This window comes from Equus asinus, chromosome 5, assembly GCF_041296235.1.
Source record: "Equus asinus isolate D_3611 breed Donkey chromosome 5, EquAss-T2T_v2, whole genome shotgun sequence".
Taxonomy (NCBI): domain Eukaryota; kingdom Metazoa; phylum Chordata; class Mammalia; order Perissodactyla; family Equidae; genus Equus; species Equus asinus.
The window spans coordinates 3,844,921-3,867,168 of NC_091794.1; the positions used below are offsets into that span (position 1 = coordinate 3,844,921).

The 22,248-nt window shown below is 43.4% G+C and overlaps 2 protein-coding genes across 50 annotated transcripts in view; one reads left to right on the forward strand and one right to left on the reverse strand.

The window, feature by feature from the left end:
• The window catches only part of ST3GAL6 (ST3 beta-galactoside alpha-2,3-sialyltransferase 6), an 85,562-nt gene that overhangs the window by 52,033 nt on the left and 11,281 nt on the right, over positions 1-22,248 (forward strand). For 27 of the 47 annotated variants that reach the window (XM_070508585.1, XM_070508580.1, XM_070508597.1 and 24 more), the window contains 4 exons: positions 1,902-2,088; positions 2,194-2,331; positions 5,648-5,800; positions 7,138-8,104. The exons of 1 other annotated variant lie outside the window; for it this stretch is intronic. In XM_070508585.1, the coding sequence (XP_070364686.1) occupies positions 1,902-2,088; positions 2,194-2,331; positions 5,648-5,800; positions 7,138-7,224 (565 nt within the window). In that variant the 3' untranslated portion in view covers positions 7,225-8,104. Of the gene's footprint in view, positions 1-1,901; positions 2,089-2,193; positions 2,332-2,497; positions 2,757-5,647; positions 5,801-7,137; positions 8,105-22,248 lie in introns of those variants that run through there. 19 more of the 47 variants (XM_070508572.1, XM_070508591.1, XM_070508576.1 and 16 more) reach the window with 2 other exon arrangements.
• Positions 1-22,248, reverse strand: part of DCBLD2 (discoidin, CUB and LCCL domain containing 2) — a 90,963-nt gene that overhangs the window by 2,634 nt on the left and 66,081 nt on the right. Inside the window, exons 13-16 of one of the 3 annotated variants that reach the window (XM_014830434.3) lie at positions 20,447-20,540; positions 17,066-17,115; positions 13,361-13,498; positions 9,031-12,723 (exon numbers count right to left, since the gene is read on the reverse strand). In XM_014830434.3, coding sequence (XP_014685920.3) covers positions 12,254-12,723; positions 13,361-13,498; positions 17,066-17,115; positions 20,447-20,540 — 752 coding nt within the window. In that variant the 3' untranslated portion in view covers positions 9,031-12,253. Of the gene's footprint in view, positions 1-9,030; positions 12,804-13,360; positions 13,499-17,065; positions 17,116-20,446; positions 20,541-22,248 lie in introns of those variants that run through there. The other 2 variants (XM_070508567.1, XM_070508569.1) reach the window with 2 other exon arrangements.

The window sequence follows — 22,248 nt, forward strand, 5'->3', positions numbered from 1 at the left end:
TTAGTAGATTTGCAGTGGATAAGTCGAGTAGGCAGTTGGATAAACAAGTTAAGGTCTTGATAGTGAGCAGCCTGTAAGCTGTTTTTTAAACCATAGACTGGGCAAGATCTCCCAGGAAGAGACTGAGAGAGAAGGGGGTCCAGGACTGAGCCTTGAAGTGCTCAAAGCTTAGAGGCTGAGCAAAGCAAGAGGAGTAAAGAGATGGAGAGGACCCGCCAGTGGGGTGGTGGACCACCGTCAGTGACTGGGTCAGGAGAAGGCAATCACAGAAGCCAAGAGAGCACAGTGTTTGAAGACAGGAGGGGTCAACCATGTCCACTGCTGGTGAGAGGCCATGCGAGATCGGGAACAGAGTTCACCACTGGGTTGGCAACCTGAAGCTCCTTGATTCTCTCAAAAAAACAGACTTGGAGATATGAGGTGGGAGAAGCCCAGCTGGTGTGGGTTGAGGAGAGAATGACAGGTGAGAAAGTGGAGAAACCAGTACAGGCAACTCTGTTGAGAAATTTTGCTGTAGAGTTGAGAAATGAGAAGGCAGCCCGAGATGGTACGGAATCAAAGGAGGATTTTCTGTTTTGTTTCCTTTTATAAAGATAGGAGATTCTGGAGCATGCTGTAAACTGATGGAACTGAATAAAGAGATTAGCGGTAAAGAGAGGGGACGGGGTCCAGAGCACAAGTGTGGTTGACTCTCTGTAATGGGATTGTGGTTACAGCTACCAAGAGTCCCATAGATGGAGTGGTGGGGCAATGAGGACATTTCTATCCCTGTTTTCTCACTGAAAGGTTGAAGTCAGGTCATCATCTGGGGTAAGTTGTGTGTGTTGGAAATGCCTATGAATTGTCTTTTGAAGAGTGCAAAACCTTCCCACTGGGGCAATGCATTAGGATGACTCGGCATTGCTTGGGGGTTTTGCTGGGTTACAAGCTGCTGAGGGTTTCTGCTCAGCAAGGTCACCTTATTTTCTGTTTATTATCCATTTTGAGGAAGCTGTGAAAATTTATCACAAAACAGTTTGGAAGCACTCAGAAATTTCTTTACCTTAGGGTCTAAAATCTGATCACCCAGAACCGCAGCACGTCCTTATGGGAAATTGCCGCGGGCACATTATGAAAGCCATCTCAAGTGTTAAGACTGTCTTATATTACATAGAGTCAGTAGCAAAGGGTAAAACAGGATTTATCCTCCTAGGGGACACTGTTTGGGAAACAAAGCATTTCTTTTAATAGCATGTATGCCTTGATACCATGTGCATAAACAGTGTGTGTCTGACCTTGGCTTTGAGCATATTCAAACCCAACAGTAAATCCTTTGTGGTTCTTTAGTTCATTCTAGCAATAGACATTCATTTGGTTCAGCTTTAGGTATAACAGCAATTTTACATTGTTACTTTATTTCAGAGCACAGTAATTGTGATGGGTCTTCAAATCACCTTAAATGTGATTCTTGCCGGTCAGTCACTTACACACGTGTTCATGTGCTATATGACTGTGTCACCTTGAGCAAGTAACTATCTCCCTGGACCTCAGGGCCCTTCTCTGTAAATCCAAGGGGTTCTGTCTGGTGTCCTCCAAGGTCTCTCTTAACTTCACTATTCTGGGGTTCTGTGTTCCCGTTTATTTAGTCTTCAGTTTTCCTGGAGTTAAGACTCAATTATCAGTGGCTCCTCAATTAATTTTCAAATACAAACGAAAGTTTCTGCCTTTGATGCAACAGCTGTTTCATGGAAGGGAATTATTGCCTTGGTCCTTACGCTTGAAAGGCTGACGGATGCCTTTTGGATTGGGAGCACTGGGTGCATGGCTGATGGTGTTGGTCCAGCTCTGGAGCCTCTGAGAACAGTGATGGGAATGGCTCATCCTGCCCCTTGTCTACATATCTTGTGTTTTCCTACCCACAGAATGAATAACGGTCCTGTTTTAGGACATGAAGAGGATGTTGGGAGAAGGACAACCTTCCGACTTTTTTATCCAGAATCTGTTTTTACAGATTCCAATCACAGGGATCCTAACACCACGGCGATTCTCACTGCTTTTAAGCCACTTGATTTAAAGTGGCTGTATGATTTGCTGATGGGTAGCAAAATAGTAAGTTGGCAAAATTGATCTGCCTTCCGATTACCTTCAGTTTTTTCTTCTATGGACAGAAGACAACCACAATCTTCTACTTTCTATATTCTTTCTTTATTTCAGGATACTAAGGGGTTTTGGCAGAAACCAGCCTTAGACTTGATCTACAAACCTTATCAAATCAGAATATTAGATCCTTTCATCACCAGAACAGCAGCTTATGAACTGCTTCATTTCCCAAAAGTGTTTCCCAAAAATCAGGTATGTGTTTTTCTTTGCACACTTGGAAACTAGAGATCTGGCTGGGGCGGGATGGAGGGTCTCCCAGGCTCTTGGTAACTGTATGAGCCATTGCTCGTGAGGAGGTTTCTGAGGACCACGTCTGAGTTAGTGAAATTAGATACCTGTGGATCTTTATGTTTTTCAGGTTGTGAGGAAAAGAACCTTAAGTGAAGGGGGTTTTCTGCCCCCGTGAGGCCCTCCTGGGGTCTCCTGCATGCCCAGTGGCTCATCCCTCGTAACCTCGTCTTCACTGTTCTGCAGCGAGGAGGATCTGACTAGGGGGTGACGGGCAGGCTGTGCGCAGAGTAGCGGGACTGGCTTCAGGACAAGTGCAGGGCTGGTCTGGCTAAACAGAACTGTCTGGAGCACTCTGGTGAAAATATCACAGGAAAGCCAGAGGAAAGGTGAGGAAGGATGATGAGGTAGTCCAGAGATATTTCTGTGGTCGTAGAGGAGACACTGGCACTGAGTTCTCAGGAAATGGTAAAGTTATAGCAATATTGGGAGCTCTTGAAACTCCAGATTGTTTAATTAGAAGGAATCCCATTGACTGCGACTCTTACAGTGCCGTTTGTCAACATGACCTTGAAACCAATACTCTGTAGACCCTGGAGTGGCACAGAGCCGGTTTCCTCTGAAGCTGGAGTAGCTGTGTAACATGCTGTCTCAGCGGAAATGAAGTTTTTCTCATTTTGCCCTAATCAGGGAAAATCCAAAGAAATAAGCACACATCATGTATCTTTTCTTTAGCATGATAAAAAAATTCTAAAGTATTACATGCTTAAAATCAAACAACTTAGAAAAGAATACCAAAAAAAAGGAAGTCATCCTTTTCTTTTCTTCCTCCTATAACTCACATTATCTCCCAGCCTTTTTGCCTTTTATATCCTTCTAGACTATTTTCTACGCATTTACAAACATACACACTTTCTGTTTGTTCAATGTAACGGTTCCATATAATTGATTATATCACAGGTATTGTTCTGCTATTTATTCCCCCCCCATTTAATTAACTGTTCCCCTATTTATAGACATTTGGGTTTATATCCAGCTTTTCTCCTCTATAAATAATGTAGAGATGCATGTGCTTATAGGGCTTTTCTGCACACTTGTGTGATTGCTGTAGGATGCATTCCTGGAGGTGGAATTCCCAAGTCAAAAAGCATAAGTATTTTAAATGTAAAGCCTATTTCTTAGAAATTTTGAGGAAAGGACAGCTTCTTAGTAATTTTGAGAGGAAAGGACAGCTTCTGAATGTATGTTTTGTGACTTTTCAGCTCTTATTTTTTCAGGTGAAGTAAGATCAGATTTATCCCTTGCTTCTTGTTTTAGGTAGTGTCTTTAACTCCAAAAGCACAGGAAGACCCTGCTTTTACTTAGAGATGACACTAGAACTAGTTGTAACTAAAGTCCCAGTAGGACACGGGGTTCCAGAAGCCAAAAGGACACAGCTGTATTTCAGAGAGGTCAGCCATTCAGACGCCGTCCAGAGGTGGAGCGCGGACCATGAACCCTGGTTCTGGGGGTGTGGGGGTCATGCTGGTGATATGCACAAGAATATGAAGAGAAAGAAGGTCCGCGGGAAACAGGGTAGAGAGAACGTAGGGCACGAGCAAGCGGAGGCAAAGCTGTGATAGAGTTTTGCTAGAAAAGGGAGCAGAGAAATGGTTGGAAGAGGACTTGGGATCAAGGAAGGTTGTTTTTGTTGCTGTTGTTTAAAGATTGATGACATATTTGTATGCTAAAGGGAACAATTCGATAGAGGAAAATATTGAGCAAGTGCGTAATGGTAGAAGCAAAGTTGTTGAGAGAAGAGATGGAATAAAGCAGTGCATGAGAGGTTGGCTGTGGGTGAGAACAGGGCCACCCCACCCAGGGAGGAGGAGTAAGCACTGAAAATATGGGGAGAGGGGAAGGTGGGTTTGGAGTTGGGAAGATGATGTCGCTCTCGTCCGATTCCTTCTGTTGTCTAGAAAGGTATAAAATTGTCGTCGTGGAGAGAAGGAATGGAAATTTACTAGGGGAATGTAGTGGATTGTTGGACACACCAGATGCCCGCTTGAGACTTTGGTCACAAATGTAATGTGTGATCAGGCAAGTATGCTGTTTTCTTGCCCTGTTCGGCTGCTCTGGTGTGGGTTTAACCTGGGTGAAGATTCCATCAGGTAGTAACATAGGTTCTGTGGGAGACCGGTGCAGAAGAGGAGAGTGATTCTAATGACAGATGAAGTACTCTTAAGTGTGAGGAGAGAAGTAGAGGACATGAGGACTAATGTGAGATGGAAAACTGATGGGGTTGGTGAGGTTGGACAACCTGTAGGTTTTTAACTCAACCCTTAACTTCCTCTCCTGGCAGATGGCAAAGGCTCGTGGTGGAGCCACAGTAGTGCCCGAGGTGAAGAAAAGCTCATGCAGAAGGCTGTTAGGGTTTCAGACATGCTCACCTCCTGGTGTTTATTTTTTTTTTTCTCTCAGAATCATAATCTATGTAATTTCCATGGGATCTGTAAGAAACATTTAATTGAAAGGAAATCTCATTGAATTGTGTTTAAGATATATATTGTTTTTGCCTTTGAAGGCCATCCTACTGAGAATAGAAACTTTGAAGACCCTCTTGCCAAATATCTATGACAGCATTTTTCAGGATATACATATACATGAAGGGGGTGCTTGCTTGCTTTCTTTCCTTTTTTCTTTTTAAATTGATAATGGCCTGGTTGAGATTGTGACATCATGATGTACACAGCTGGACTCTTTATCTTCTACTCAGATACTGTTACACTTTGTCACCGAGGTTGACTGGTCAGTCTTTCCCTTGAGCTCGTTATTAGGATTATAAAACTGATTTACTTTAGGGCTATATTATATGAAGCCTTTTACCATGATCCTAGCCATTAGCAAAGTAAGCTGTCCTTACGTTTTCATACATGGGCTCAAAATTCTCAGGCTTTGATTTTTCCAAAAGGAGCCTCACTCAGCATGTTTTTAAAGATACGGCAGCGGCATCCTTCTTGAGCCTCAGTCTTCCTTTATTTGACAGTTGTCTTCTGGGCTAATTCTGCAGTTAAGTCCTATTTGATTGACTTGCTATGATTTTGGTCACACTTTATGTCCTCTTCAGTTAGGGTCTTCACTGTTGGTAGCTTGAGCCTTAGGACACGATGAGGGTTTAATTCTTTCTCTCCTGATTAATTGTTCAGAAGTCCCTATTTTATAAGATTAGGCCACTTAGATATGCTTTGGAAACAAATCTCTTTTTTGGATCTTTTAAAAAGATTTTCATTTCCCTCTTCAGAAACGCAAACACCCGACGACAGGAATTATTGCCATCACATTGGCATTTCACATATGTCATGAAGTTCATCTTGCTGGTTTCAAATACAACTTTTCTGACCTCAAGAGCCCCTTGCACTACTATGGGAATTCCACCATGTCTTTGATGAATGCGGTAATATATACACACTTTGGTCTAATCTTTGATCTTTAGAGTTGGACAGCCCGTGTTCTCTCTTCTGTCATTTTACTGAGGGAGCAGGTTTTGAGAGGTTGACAGGGCTTACAGAGTGACCAAGTGCTGAAACTTGGACTCAGGCCCAGGGGCTATTTTACTACAGCAGCTGTTCCCAATCTGGGGGGTCTCAGAACCCCGGGAGAAGCTTGCGGCTATTGTCAAGTGCCATCAACCCATCAAACCCCAGCCTTATCTTAGATGCTGAATCATATTTGCACTATTTAAATATGGACAACCTGCTGTTTGAGATATTGCAATTCACCTTTTCAGGCATCGCCATGCTTACAGTAAGTATTTTCCTGTTTTTTAGCGTAGTACGTGAGGAGGTCTGTAACATTTTAACCCCATGAAGAATATTCATGGTCAAAAGTTGCAAGCCTGTATATTAGATCCTGCTTCCCATGGTTGGGGATCAATGGTGGTAGACTTGATCCTTAAGATTTTTATTTTAATGACTGAATGGGAAACAGTTTTCTGTTTTCCTAATTCTAACTTAGATTAGTGGTATATACCAAGTGACAGGATTAAAATATTATATGTACAGTTTTAATATTGAAATATGATTTGCTGTAAAGTATATGGATATATCCTATGAAATCAGTGCCCTTAAATCATCATCCCCCAATACCACATAAGCCGAAGAAGTGGATTATTCAGGTTGGAGCTTAACACTGTCTTTCTGCCCCTCACACCTGCCATGTAAGATACACTGAGTGGCTCAAGAGATGGGTGCTTGGGGCAGAGTCCAGGCTCCTTTCTCCTCAGCCCTAATCTTTCCTGTAGCTCTTGTGGGATTTCTCACCTCATCTAAGGAATAGAAGGTTACAACAACTTCCTGAGGAAAATTAGGATATCCATCAGTGGAACAGAATTATTTTTTAAATACTTCTTAAACTGAGCATGCTTTACGGTGGTTTCTTACCTCCAGGCTGACTTCTTGTCTATTACGAGCACCGGGTGCTGCTTTTGTTAAAGTGATCCACCTGTTCTGACTTCCACTTTTGGTCTAGATTTACACCATGATTCAGCAGACCAGGGGACAAGGTTGGGGAGCCTTATGTCACGGTTTAAGTGGAAAGAAGGGGCTTTAGGGAAAGCTCTGGCAAAAGAATGAACAAAGAAAAAGAAATCAGAAAGGGAACAGAGTTGAAACTCCCTGCCCCTTGTTACTGAGTTTCTTATTCAGAGCTTTTGAGAGACCGCGCACGCGCTGCTGCTGCTGTCCTTGTTCTGAGCGGGACAGATGCTGACTGTGCTTTATTTTTCTTCTTTAGAGCAGCTATCACAATTTGACTGCAGAGCAGCTCTTTTTGAAGGACATTATAGAAAAAAACTTTGTAATCAACCTCACTCAAGATTGACCCTACAGACTCAGAAGATGATGCTAACAGTATTAGTTTTATTTTTATACTGCAATTTTTAGTTTATTTTTAAATGTGTTGGATGCACTCATCAAAAAATTATGTACATTAAGTCTGTTGCTGCCTGGTCATTCATAACCACCGGCTTAATTTCTGTGAATATATTTAATTTATGAAAATCAAGCTGTTTAGTTATCAGGGAAATAAGTAAAGTTTTGATTACATTGTTTTTAAAATAAGCTGGTTTTCTGAGGTGTTTTTAAACATCTTTTTAATGGTTAGTTTGTCTTTGACTTTTGAAGGGAGGTGACTTCCTAATAAGGGGTTTTGGTTTACCACAACAAATTCTGAATATGACATGACATTTTGAGCGGTGTATTTGGCTGCTGTAAATTGGGGGGCTGGCACGTGGCTGTGCCTGGATGTGCAAATGAGCCACTTCAAGCGGACATCTGGACGACTGTTGAAATCCTTTTTGTTCTCCCTGAGGAATCGGATTTGAATCTTAAACCAGCCCTGAATACAGTGGATGGTTAGGGAAATCTAAGATCATACTAGTTTAGTTAAGCTTTTTTCCTGCAATTAAGCAAACCATGATTGAGTAATTTGGTAGAATGAAGATGGTGTTTTTTAAGTTGAAGGAAATAGGCTAAACATGAAATTCTGGATGAGTAAATAACCAAAGAATGCAATTACTAATGTCTGGTGACTGCATTATTTTAAAGAAAGAAAAAGGTTTATACAAAGAAGCTGAGCTCGGTAAACTCAAGAAGGGGAAAATTCTTAAACATGATTTTTTTGCCCAGTTTATTAATTAAATTTTGAAAGTTTACTATTTGAATTAAATAGGAAAAATAAAGACAAAGTAAACTCTTAAGAATACTCAAGCTGTTTTTGGATTTAAATCATATTTTCATACGAAAAGCTCAACTGTGTACATGATCGCATCTTCATGTGGAAGGCTCACCTCGCCCTCTAGGTGCCCCCCAGAAGGAGCCTGTGGGAGGGACGCAGCCGAGCCAGTCCCACACACGTTCTGAGCTGGTCTCTCTTCCCACTTTACTATAACAGAAGGCGATGGGAGGGGGGGGTGCGGGGTGAAGGAGAAAGGAAGAGAACAGCGGAAGTTCTAAGGAGGATGGAATTAAAGGCTCTCAGAAGACGTAGAAGTAGAAGGAACTGTACCTTGTGAACAATCCTCCTCACTGGGAGACCCTGATGGCGTTCCTGAACCCACCAGCCTCTCTCTCCCTCCCTCTCCCTACCCCTCTCCCCCCCTCCCTCCCTCTCCCTCCCTCTCTCCCTCTCTCCCTCTCTCGCGTAAAGCGGGAACTACTCGAGAGAAACAGAATCAATGAAATACTTAACAGCAGTGTACGGAGGAGAAAACTGGCTGATCTAGACATTCAATGTGGACTGTGTTCTGTAAGGAGGAGAAAACTGGCTGATCTAGACATTCAATGTGGACTGTGTTCTGTTCATACCAGCACATGCTTGCACAGCACCCCAGTTCCATTTGATTCTTTAGTAACTTGGCGGGAAAAGGTAGGTGCAGCCTGGAGCCCACACAAGCTCAGGGATCGCCAGCCACAGGCTGCAGTCTGGCCGCTGAATCCAGTTCTGATGTAAAGTAATTCAGGCTTCAAAAGAAGTCAAAAACCGATGGTGTTTTCAAATGTTACTGTAAGGACTATAATATTGGCCATAACACCTCTGACAACTGAGGAATCTGGCATTTTGTGTAGTATGAGAAAAGGCTACAAACCTCAAGATGGTTTTATTTAAGCCAAAAAGAAAGAAAAAGTCTGCGCAAGACACATATTTACAATTTATTAAAAACACATTAAAATCTATTTATACAATCTAAATTCTAGCCACATATACAGATACCAAGTGACTACAGTACGTGCCGAGGTAAGAAAAGTACATTCTGGGAGCCTCTCGCGCCACTCGCACTGTTTTCATTTCCAACACGTGTTGCAATACAGGTTTGTTTTCACCTTTCCCAGTGCCAAAAAAGGAGGAGGAGGAGATGAAGAAGAAACTAGGCACAAGTTGGATTAAACGAGAAGTGGTGCCACAGGTGACCTAAAAAGTGTTTTAATAACCATCCAACTCTTCGTTAGATTTTGCAGTTCAGGGACTTCAAGCTCAGAACGAAAGACAGACCTAACAGGTAATTTTTTTAGGTAGAGCTTCCTGGATTTCTCTCAAGAGGGTTTAAAAAGCTTTCACTGTCCCACATAATCTGCTGGTTCTTTCTAACTGTATCATCGGACATGGTGTTTCAGCAGCCCTCTTGCTCTCCAACTGACAGTGAAGTTCAAGCTTTATCACTTTCCAGGGAATTACGGCCATGTTCGTATTTAGATGAGCTCATTTTCTGCTCCCTCCTTAGGGGGAGGGCAAGTGTATACACAACGTTGTAATTTCAGTTACTGTATAAATTCTCTACTCGAACCGTTTCATCAGCGAATAAACCCACTGTTCAATGCAAAGTGCAAATAGTGAAACAGGAACTTAAATAATTGGACTAGACCCTGCACATACACTAGGATCTATTTAGATTTATAGCTGTTAATAAAATATAAATCAGCATTCACAATATCTTATCTTAAACTGTGCTAGTTCCTAAGATCAAGTAACAGCGAAGTCAGTGTGATTTTATGCAACCTGTAAGGGCCACACTTGCTGCACTGCTGTCTATTTTTATAATTAACAGGAAAATTTAATCCAATAAACCAGTGACTTAAGTCTTTTACATGTTTCAAAGTATAAAAATTCAAAGGAATTTTGTAAAAAATGGTTACTTTCACATTTTCAGTTGTTACTTGATTGTCTCCAAAGCTGTACATGTATCAGACATATAAACGTAGTAAAAAACCCCAGAACTCTACTATGAAAACAAATGGACTAAAAGAAAAAGTACAAAACAAGAACAACCCTTTCTATCAGGCTCAGCTCTTCACTTGGAAAGTAAAATACATAAAAGTAGTAAAAACTAGGTTTTGTAAAAATCATTGGTAGTTCAAGGACAGCACAGTGGCAAGCTGAATCAAGTCTTAAAACATGCATCATTCTTAAGAAAACACTGGCTTCTCAAACAGTTTGCTGGGAAAAACAATCAGGTGCACACAATTACACAACTAGAGCAAACATCTTTGGGAAAATGAAGTAGCCACTGAAATCATCTCTCTTAAAGCTTCAAACAGGCACATGATTTGAGGGAAAGCATATTTTCTGTGTGCTAAGGGTGAATAAAAAAATAAAGCAACTGGTTTACTCTCTTCCCACTGGAAAGGGGATGACTACATTAATACATGTGCTTACACGCTCATATATGTTTTATTACAAGTTCAACATCTGTCCCTCTTGTTTCAAGTATTTTGAAACAAAATAGGTATTGGTTTTTCAGTAAATAAAATTATGCCTCAAAGTTGGTTGGGAAAAGAAAAGCAAATGAAAATAAGACCAAAATCATACAAGCAGAAGGCAGGGAGGCTGCAGAAATAAACAGTTATAACACTCACGGAAGCAAGCAGAATGAACACCATGCATCTTTAGTCAAGTGTAGCGAATTCTGGCAACGACAATCTGGTGGCACAGGCCAAAAGAAAAGAACTAGGACCTGATGGCAGAGCACATTTCAACATCAAGTCTACAGACCAAGGTTTACAGAAGAAGGCATTTATACGTTTTAATCGTATGGTCAGCTTCTCATACCATCTCGCCAGTTTAAAGATGTTTTAAGATGGCTTTCACACTACAGGCTAGTAAACTGCAGACGGTTTCTATTCCACCCATCTAGCCCGAGTTCTGGGCAAGCCCAGCGGAGGCTCCACCCACTGGTCTAGGTGAGACAGAAAGAATGACACCTGCCTCCACCACCCGGACCCCTCATGCACAGCTGAGGAACACAGGCTGCATTTCTATTTCTTGTAACAGTTTACCGTGGAAAACTGAAATTAAAAAATATTTTTTAAGGTGACTAAAATTAATCAAGTACCTTGAGATTCAAAGAAAAATCTATCTATGAAACCAAAGAGGGTAAATTCTGGTTACTTGTTTTCAGGGTGATTTATATGACTTCTGAGGAACGATTTTGCCTTTCACTGTAATAAACAGAAGCAGGTCTTGTTTATGGTGTTCACTTAGAACCCCCGACTTTTCACAACTCTCCTCGGAAACATCCCAGTGCAGATAAAGTTGGGGGAGGGAGAGAACCTCCCCCAGAGCTTTCTAAACTGAAGTGGTTCCCGTTTCCACACAGAGAAGTACTTAAAGACAGGAGGAGACCTGAATTCACGAGGTTGATAAAGCAAATACTACCCACTGAGAAAACAACGTTTTATAAACACAAGCATGGGCCTAGCCATCACGGGCCCCACGCGGGACAAGCACAGATGAGACCAGTCCTGTACCACGAGTGCTAAAGCTCTTAAGAGTGTCAAAAAGTGAAAAATCAATCACTGCTCATTGCAAGCCAGAATTCTCAGCGATAGGTCCTCCTAAGGGAAAATGGCTATGTGTAGGATGGCAGTCAAAACAATGATTGTATCACTAAGTATTAAAAAAAAAAATCCAGGGATAGAAGAGGAAATCATGGTAGTACCTACCTTTCACAAACAGAGCAGAGCTTCAAGCCATCAGACATTTCGAGAACAGTACCATGCATTACTGCCAGTCAGACTTAGAGCTGTCTCGAGTTCATTAATGTACCTGCAGCACTGGTAATAAATACTCTCAGTGATTTCAATTTCTTTGAAGTGCATAGTAGGAAGCTTTTTCTGTATTAAAAATAGTGTTTTACAGTAGTAGTAAACAGGATGTTCAAAATTTAACAGGCAAGCAGTACTGCCACAATAACGCTTTTAAAGCAAGATGGCAAGATTAGTAGTTTCCTGTGCCTCGGTCACCACATGTCCAACACATCTGTGACAGACACCTAACACGTTCTACACGCCACTGCCACTAGCGCAAGAAAGGCCCTGTGCTCTAAAACAACGCTTTGTAAAACGCAGCATCGCGTTCAAAGGATTTCTTTAAAAACATCGCCTTCGCCACCCCTCCCTGCTCCTGCCCCCTCCTGCGTGCTCTGTGGCACCTGGTACACCAACTCGTCTGCGGCACGCGGACCCGGCGGCCCGGCCTTTGGGGTGTCATACTGGGCCCGGGCTGAGGAGCAGCTGTCAGTCCTGCAGAGAAGAGTGTTGTACGTCCCCACTCCGGGGGGAGCCTGGTTCCCCGCAGCTTTGAAAGTGGACGTGGAGGGCAGGGCGACCGCAGCTGTGGGGTGCCCCGACATATCCACGACGATGGGGGTGGCATACTCAGGCCCCGTGACTGGAAGCGGTTCTGCGTAGGCATGATAAACTTCCTGCACCGGGGCATTGTAAGGATCGAGGTCCGCGTAGCCTGCTTCCTTCCGTTCTTCTGGTTTAAAGGTGGACCTCTGATGAAGGGTACCCACAATCCCTCCCACGAGCGGCTGCGCATACTCTGTGGATATCGCAAAACACACACAACAGGACAGGATCGGTCAACACAGGGGTCGTGCCGCTGAGGGCGGCAGCCGCAGCCTACAGCAAGACAAAGGCTTCTTCAGAGCACTGTGTCGTGGGCGACACAGAAGCATGCATTTCCCTGCAGGAACCAACTTCGCAAATTAAAATTGAAGATGTCAGCTTGTGTCTCACACTCGTAAGTTAATATGCCAGAAAGCCCCATTCAGGCAATTCTGCAGAGACAGTGTTGGTATATGTTCTTCAGATTTATAGATACTATTTCATTGGAAAAGAAATATTCCATTATTGGAACAATATGTGTCTTGGAAAATAACTTTATACATTTTTTTTTAAGTATTAGGAAATATTTAAAATAAATAAGTACTAGGTTAACAGGATAAACACCGCAAGGCTCCGCTCTTTCCTGCTCTTCTTTTAATACTCCCAAGACCCCCCGCAAAAATAAAATGCCCCGAGGTTTACGGCCAGAACCTCTAAGACCCAGAAATGACTCTCTCAAGGTCTTTTAACAAGTGGTTCTACCTTTTGAAAAGAGCTCATCTCCTACACGTGAGAAAAACAAAAGCTACTGAAGACCCCACTGCGCCCAGCGAAGCCCGTGTGGCGCTCACCTGCAGAGTCGGCCTGCAGCGCTGTGGGGACCTCCCTGGGGCTCAGGTGGGTCACCTCGCTGCTGCTGTAGTGCACCGGGGTCTCCTCCGGCTCCAGCGCCTTGGCGGGGAGGAACTGCTTCATTCCCTTCCACCAGCCTGCAGTGGGACAGGGGCAAGAGACCGGTCAGCACAAGCGACGCCGGCACTGCTAACGGGGGGTTAAGGGAGAAATCCTGTTGCATTTAAGCTATTTCTATAACAAATTTCTATACAAATTAGCCTTTATGTTCAAGCTTTGCCTTTTTCTTATTGTGGTAAAATACACGTAAAACTTACCATCTTAACCATTTTTAAGTGTACACATCAGTGGTATTAAGCACATTCACGCTGCTGTGCAGGCACCACCGTCCGTCTCCAGAACTCTTTTCATCTTGCAAAACGGAAACCCTGTCCCCATTAAACTACAACTCCCCATTCCCCCCGCCCCCAGCCCCTGGCAGCCACCATTCTACTCTCTGTCTCTATGGATTTGACTCCTCCAGGTTCCTCATGTAAGTGGAATCATACAGTATTTGTCTTTTTGTGACTGACTTCTTTCATTTAGTATGACGTCCTCAAGGTTCATCCATGTTGCAGCATATTGCAGAATTTCCTTCCTTTTTAAGGCTGAATAATATTCCACTGAATGTATATGCCACATTTTGCTTATCTATTTATCAGTTGATGGACACGAGTTGCTTCCATGTTTTATCTACTGTGAATAATGCTGCCATGAACATGGGTGTACAAATCTTTTAGAGACCCTGCTTTCAATTCTTTTGGGTATATACCCAGAAGTAGAATTGCTGGATTGTATGGTGGCTCTATTTTTAGTTTTCTGAGGAACTGCCATACTGTTTTCCACAACAGTTGTACCATTTTACATTCCCACCAAAAGCGCACGAGGGTTGCAATTTCCTCACGTCACTGACAACATTTGTTTTCTGTTCCTTTGATATGAGCCATCCTAATGGGTGTGAGGTGATATCTCACTGTAGTTTTGACTTGCATTTCCCTCAAGATTAGTGATGTTGAGCATTTTTTCACATGCTTATTGGCCATTTGTGTATCTTCTTCAGAGAAATGTCTATTCAATTGGGTTTTTTTTTTTTGTTGAGTTTTTTAAGAAGTTCTCTACATATTTTGGATATTAATCCCTTATCAGATATGTGATTTTCAAGTATTTTCTCCCATTCCATGGGTTGCTTTTTCACTCTCTGGATAATGCCTTTTGATGCACAAATTTTTAAACTTTCATGAAGTCCAATTTGTTCTTTCTTTTATTATCTGTGCATTTGGTGTCATATCCAAGAAATCACTGCCAAATCCAACATCACGAAGCTGCTGTCCTATGTTTTCTTCTAAGAGTTTTATTGTTTTAGGTCTTACATCTTGGTCCTTGATCCATTTTGACTTAATTTTTGAATGTGGTGTTAGGTAAGGGTCCAACTTTATTCTTTTGCATGTGTTTTCCCAGCACTGTTTCTTGAAATGTCTTTTTCCCAATGAATGGTCTTGGCACCCTTGTCAAAAATCATTTGGTCATATTTCTGAGGGTTTATTTCTGGGCTTTCTATTCTATGCCATTGGTCTATATGTCTGTCTATGCCACCATCACACTGTTTTGATTACTGTAGCTTTGTAGTAAGTTTTGAAATCAGGGAGTGTGAGTCTTCCAATTTTGTTCTTCTTTTTCAAGATTGTTTTTGGCTATTCAGGGTCCCTTGAAATTCCATATGATTTTTAGGATGGTTTTTCTATTTCTGCAAAAACTGTCTTTGGGCTTTTGACAGGGATTGCACTGAATCTGTAGACCACTTTGGGTGGCGCTGCCATTAACAACATTAGGTCTTCCAATCCATGAACGTGGTGTGTTTCCATTAGTTTATGTCTCCTTTAATTTCTTTCAACAACATTTTGTAGTTTTCATTGTACAAGTTGTTCACCTCCTTGGTTGAATTAATTTCTAAATATTTTCTTTTTGACGCTATTGTAAATAGGATTGTTCTTATAACCTCCTTTTGAGATTGCCTGTTGTTTGTGTATAGAAATGCAAATGATTTTTGTATTTTGACTCTGCATCCTGCTACTTTGCTGAATTCATTTATTCTAACAGTGTTTTTGTGGAGTCTTTTAAGTAAATGTTTGATAGAACTTACCAGAGAAGCCAGCAGGTCCAGGACTTTTCTTTGTTGGGAGATTTTTGATTCCTGAGTCAATCTCCTCACTAGTTAGAGGTCTGTTCATATTTTCTATTTCTTTCTTTTTTTTTTTTAAAAGATTGGCACCTGAGCTAACAACTGTTGCCAATCTTCTTTTTTTTCTTCTTCTTCTCCTTCTCCCCAGAACACTGTATATTCTAGTTGTGAGTGTCTCTGGTTATGCTATGTGGGACGCCGCCTTAGCGTGGCCTGATGAATAGTGCCATGTCCACACCCAGGGTCCAAACCAGCAAAACCCTGGGCCACCGAAGTGGAGCGCATGAACTTAATCACTTGGCCATAGGGCCAGTCCTATATTTTCTGTTTCTTTGTGATTGAGTCTTGGTAGATTTTGCATTTCTAGGAATTTATCCAAATTTATCTAATTTATCCAATTTCATCTAGGTTATCCATTTTTTTAGCATAGAATTGTTTACAGTACTCTTATAATCCTTTTTATTTCTGTAGAATCAGTAGTAATATCCCCATACTTTCATTTCTGATTTTGGTAACGTGAGCCTTCTCTTTTTCTCTGTCCATCTAGCTAAAGGTCTGTCTTTTTTTATCTTTTTGAAGAACCAACTTTTGGTTTCATTAATTTTCCTTATTCTTCTCTTCTTGATTTCCTTTCTCTCTTCTCTCATCCTTACTGTTTCCATCCTCCTGGTGGCACTGGGTTTAGTTTGCTCTTCTTCTTCTAGTTCCTGAAGTTGTTCAAGCTTATTTTTTGCTTTGCTAGAACAGCCAGTGCAAAGTGGAACGTGGTAGAAATCTCTATCAAAAGCACACACACAGCAAATCTGCTATTATAGAGCAGCCAGATACAGTCTGTCTGTTGTAGTGGTGGTTTTCAATAAGTTTTTCTCAAAAGATACTTCCCAAGATCCCCTGGGGAGCCAGCAGCGTGTGATCCGCCCCCACCACTGCTCTCTTCTATCAGTCACCGCAGTGAACCCTCTCGGCTCCTAACAGTCATTCCAGTAGCGAGACTGGGAAGTGGGAGACCCTGAGGGGGCCTGTGGTGCCACCTGCCCCAGAGAGCAGGACTGCAGAAGATGGCCACTCATCATGGCAGACCTCCGTGACTCCTGAACTGCTCGACCCCAAGTGGTAAAAACCCAAGCAGAGGGACGTGCACAGTGTCATCAAGATGGCAATCCTTGCCTCTCACGGTGTTCACATGGGCCACACAGGAAGCTAGCTGGTCTCCTCAAGATAAACAGATACACGAGACAAGCCAGACAAGGGCTCCAGAGGAAAAAGCACAGAGCAAGCGTTAGGAGAAGTTCTAACTTTCCATCCTTTACTGACTGACTAGGAGAGATTTTACAGAAAAGAAAGAATGATTAGAAAAGAAGAGGAAACCATTTCTCCGACAGTGCTGGGGAATGTACGTGGCCTGGAAATGACTTTCCTTTCACTACTGCCACCTGCAGGGGAGGGACTTCCCGCTGATGCAAAGAGATGCAAAGCCAAGAGCTACCTGCCCGGTCCCAGGAAGGTAAACCATAGGTGCCTTCGGTTTTTTTCTTTCTGGAAAAATACAGAAAAAAAAGTTAGCCAATAGAGTGAATTCATAGTAAGGAAGCCGTGGGATTGCAGGATAAACCCCACAGTTAATGATTCGTCAGCAGTCCACACGACCACGCGCTGAGCCACCCGGGGGGTCCTCCACTTCACTTGACTTTCAAGCCACTGCCGAGGCTCGTAAATTCTGGACTCTCGATAAACATTCAACTGTTTCCTGAGACAGTCACCTTGTTACCCAACTATTTCCCACTCAGAGGCATAAAGGAATAAAAAAGGCTAAGTGTAGATAAAAAGACCCAAGCAGATCAAAGACCCAGCCCTGACATGTGGGATATCACAGGGAAATCGTGTCAGGTCTGTTTTGGTTTCAAATACAAATTTCTCAAATCAGTTGATACACAAAGTTCATAGAACAAAAAAAACCCCACATTTTTTTCTGAGTTATTTTTTCCAACTTGCTGCTTTTCTTCTACGGTCCTCTGCCCCAGAGAAGTTTAAAGAGTCACGTACACTTAATTGCACGGACTTAATTCCTCCAACCACGTAGGATAAGTCAACACTGGCACTGACAGTGACAGGTGGTGCAGGGAGAAGAGGACGCCCGGGCCCGGGAGGCGAGAGCCAGCGTGCAGTGAGGGAGCCCCTCCCCAGGCCACTCCTGCACACTCTCCCCAGGGCCCTCCCTCCTCCAGGAAGAATTACCACCTGCCAAGAGCCCGTTACAAAGAGGAAAACAAGCACGTGAAAGGGCATTTTCTGAGTCAGGGATGTAAATCTAATTAAAATTAATGTTTCGCAAGCTAAAAACAAAGCAGGTTCTATGTATAAATGAGGACAGGACGGTTATGTGGTTTGCTCAAGACCATGAATGTCACTTTCTCAAAGAGCCCAGGGTATGTCTTTTCCTCCTTGGAAACACTCTTCTCCAGCATAAGACTATGTTTTTATTATTGATATTAAAAGCTTCCTCATTTTAAAGTTTGACTGTACTGAAGATACAACATCTCTTTATTTCAAAGTAAATTATAATGTAAAATTTGTGGAAGAGATGGACGGGCGGGGGCTGTTCATCAAAACTGGAATGGAAAAGAAATAATACGATGCTAGTTTATTAATTAAGCACTTTTCTCCCCCCAAATCCTCTAATCATAACAGTTAAAAATGAAAGGAAATCAATCATCTTTTCTAAATGGCAGATAGATGCTCTATGTGGCTAAGACAACAAATTTAATGGCCTGAGTATTGGCCAGGGGTTGTACCATCAAGGATTTTATATTCTGACCCTCCGGTGACAGAGGTCAGGTCACTGGCCCCCTGCGTGTGAAGTGCTGGGAGCAGCTGGCATGGGTTCAGGATCAGTAAGCTGCAGCTGTTTGTATTAGGATTCTTCTCTCTCAGCCACTTCCACAGCCCCTGTTTGTATTAGGATTTTTCTCTCTCAGCTACTTCCACAGCCCCTGGCTGGCCTCTCCTCCTCCACGCCTCGTGACAGAGCCAGCTGGCAGCAGTTGCACGGGCGTCCTGAGAAGGCCCTTCAGTTCTGCGGCTCAGACCTTCTGTCCTGAAAGGCGTATATTCCACCTGCCTCGTGGGGTCTGAGCTTCCACAGGCCCCTTAAACAAGCCCCCCCACCCCTGCCCCCGACCTCAGGCCGCAGCTCTCCTCCAGTGTCCTCCCCTCGGCCTGTGCTGTTCCCAGCGGGGCTCAGACCCGTGGACTGACTGTCCGACCGCAGGCTCAGGCGGGCAGCGGTAACAGCACGGCTCGAAGCCCCCTCTGCCGGTCCTGGCTGGTGACCTGGGGCAAGGGATTGATGCTGTCTCACTTTCTTCTGTAAAATGGGATTTACAGCAATACCTGCTTCAGAGGCTGTTGTGAGGATTAATTGAGCTAAAACATGTAAAGAATTCAGAATAATGCCTAAAATCAGCACTTAATTTTCTAGAAAAATTAGTTGTTGCTGTGCTCTCCTCGTCACCTGCTGCTGTCCAGCGCCCCGAGAGCCTGCTGGCCGCCCCTCCCCGGACCGTCTGACAGCCCCGAGCCCCTTTCCCCACCGCCCTCATGCTGACTTGCGGGTCCCGCTCCGCCCGCGGCGCCCACCCGAGTGCAAGACCGCGCTCCTCGGCCTCCTCAGCCCCCGGGGCGCACGCCGTGTGGGCGGGGCCAGGCAAGGCACCCCTGGCCTTCCCTAAACCTGGGGGCTCCACACTCGGCACAGGGGGGAGCGCAGATATCTGCTGAATGGCTCCACAAACCGCCATTCTCCCGCACTAGCCTGTCCCTCCTGTTCTGCTGTCTCGACTCATGACACGCTGCTGGTCTCGTGCACACGCCCGAAACTCCAGGCCATCCTAGGTGCCCCTCCTCCCCGAGCGGCCAGCGCCCCCTCCTGGCGTCCCTGCCACGTGCCTGCACGGCCTCAGCGCCTCCTCACTCACCTGGGGATCTCGGTCGCTCCTCTTCAGTCCACCCTCCAGAAGCGCCGCCATCTATCCGCAGCGCTGACCACCACCACTCCTCAACGGCCTCCCCACCCGCAGCACGAGATAGAACCCCCTCCCCCAGGAAGCCGTCCTGGCCCCGCACCCCTGTGCTTCCCCCGAGCAACCCCTCAGTCTGGGCCATTCTCTTCCTTCCCCTCTCTGCCAAATCCAACTCCTTCTTTAAGGCAAAACATGTCAAACTTGAGGATCACTCTCTCCCGAAGAACAGATTTTGGGTCACTCTCGTGGCTCTCACGTCTGTTTCCCAGCACTGTATAATAACTCATCTGGCCATACTAGAGTTTCTTATTTTGTGTCAGTCAACCCTGCTAAACACAATAGGCGTTGTGTCTCATTCTTCCAGTAAATGTTACTGAGCACCTATTATATGTCTTATTAAGGTGTACGTCCTAGTGTGTAATGCAGAATTTGATATGCTAAAGATGCTCAGTAACTGACTGTGGAATTAACTTACTCATCTTTTATGGAAACGAAGAAGAAACCTGTGCTTTTTGGGGGTTTTTTTGCTGAGGAAGATTGTCACTGAGCTAACATCTGTGCCAGTCTTCCTCTACTTTGTATGTGGGTTGCCACAACAGCATGGCCACTGATGAGTGATGTAGGTCTGTGCCTGGGAACCGAACCCAGGCCACTGAATTAGAGCGTGCCCAACTTAACCACTAGGCCCAGGGGCTAGCTTCCAAAACCTGTGCTTTTTTATTCTAATGACTATCTTAACTTTCCATCACAAAGAGACAAATCATAGTTTATCTTCTATATTTAGTTTCTGCTTCACATTTGGAAACATCCCCTCTGGGATCAATCAGGAGAACTAGTCGTGGACTCACCTGTTCCTCCAATGCCAGGCACACACTAAAATGAGGATGAGCGTGGTGAGAACCATGACCAACACTGGGACAAGGACTGCGGCCAAGGCAACATCTGAAATTTAAAGAAAAAAGAACATTAATACCAAAGGCAGAAATCATGAAGGAAAAGAATGAACATTAACCATATCATCACTTCTATCTCAAAAAATACTATAAACATTATTTATGAAATGGACTGGGCATGAGCTGGCACCTGCAGAAGCTATCACGGACACATGGAAGTTGTCACACTATGTGCTCCACCCTTGTATATTTTTGAATCACCAGAACAAATTGAAAGACAGATGATAAACTGGGAAAATATTTTCTGCATCTGTGATAAAGGGTTAATATAAGTAACATATTACAGAATTTATAAGTCAAGAACAAACAAAAGAAAAGTCAGCAGAGATGAATGAAACACCTTCTATTACGTTAAAAACACAAGTGCCCATTAAATATGTTCACCTCACTACTAATCAGAGAAACAGAAATTAAAACAAGAGGCTGTTTTTACTTATCAAATTGGCAGATATTTAAAAGAACAACTAATTCTTGAAGAGGATATCAGGAAACAGGTATTTTCATGAGAATATAATTGATATCTTTCTGATTAGCCTTTGGGGGCAATATGTATAAAAACATATTAATTGGCAGTTCCATATGTAGAATTTATTCTTAGGAAAAAATCAAGATGACATTTAAAGATGTTTACTTCTGTATCTGCAGAAGAGTTAAAAACTAGAAATAATCCAAATGCCCAACAATGAAAGAGAATGAGTAAAATCATGGTATCCTCCTTCCAGTAAAATATCATCCAGCAACTGGAAGTGATGTTGCAAAATGATGGCAAAATATTTATAGATATGGGAAAGTAACAATGTAGTGTTAGGTACAGAAAGCTGACTGCAAATGTGACTGAAGAGGGCAGAAAGTAACGCAGTGCTGGAGCCCCAGGGGCATGCAGATCACTGAATCCCCCACTGAATCCTATCATGCCACAGATAAGGAATCCTGGGCCCAGATGCAGAAAATGCTCTGCTTAAGGTCATTTGCGACATCAGTTTCTTTCTTCACCTGTCAACCCCTCTTCTTGGCTCTGAGGATGCTGCCACGAGCATCTGCTGCTATCTACCAGAGGCTCAGCGCCAGACCCTGCGATGGCCTGACACAGCATCTCACTGCCTCCTGATAATCATACCCAAAGGAGGGGAAGAGAATGTGCAGGAGAGGAGAAGGATAGTCAATGACATGCAGCCTCTGAGAAGGTGGATGGATGGAAGGAGGGCACAAGTGTGTCTGTAGGCTCCACAACATGGGAATTTCCTTTGAATGGCTTCTACTTTCTGTGTGAGGTTGAAGATGTAACTGAGAGTGAGTGAAGATCTCTGGGTCAAGGGTTTGAAACACAGCGAAAGTTTCCAATAGCTACTGCTGAGAACAGACAGAAGAGCTAACCAGGGGAACAGACAGCGGCTGGCCAGTGCTGAGGGCCCCGCTGAAGGAGGATCTGGAAGTTACAGGGGCACAAACCTGACCAGCACTTGATGCTCTCCAGCATCCCTTTCAGCCTGGATATAAAAATGGAGAAGGGAGAAGTGCATAAAACAGAAAATCGTGACTCAGGCTAGGAAAGCACTAAGAATTCAGAGAAGTAAAGTGTGCTTAATCCCTAAGATCTGTGAAACTGGAGAGACAATCAGGTTCAGATGGATACAGTTTGATTTAATCAGAGGCATGAAAACATCTGTTTAGGTTCAAAAAGTAAGGAAAGCATACAC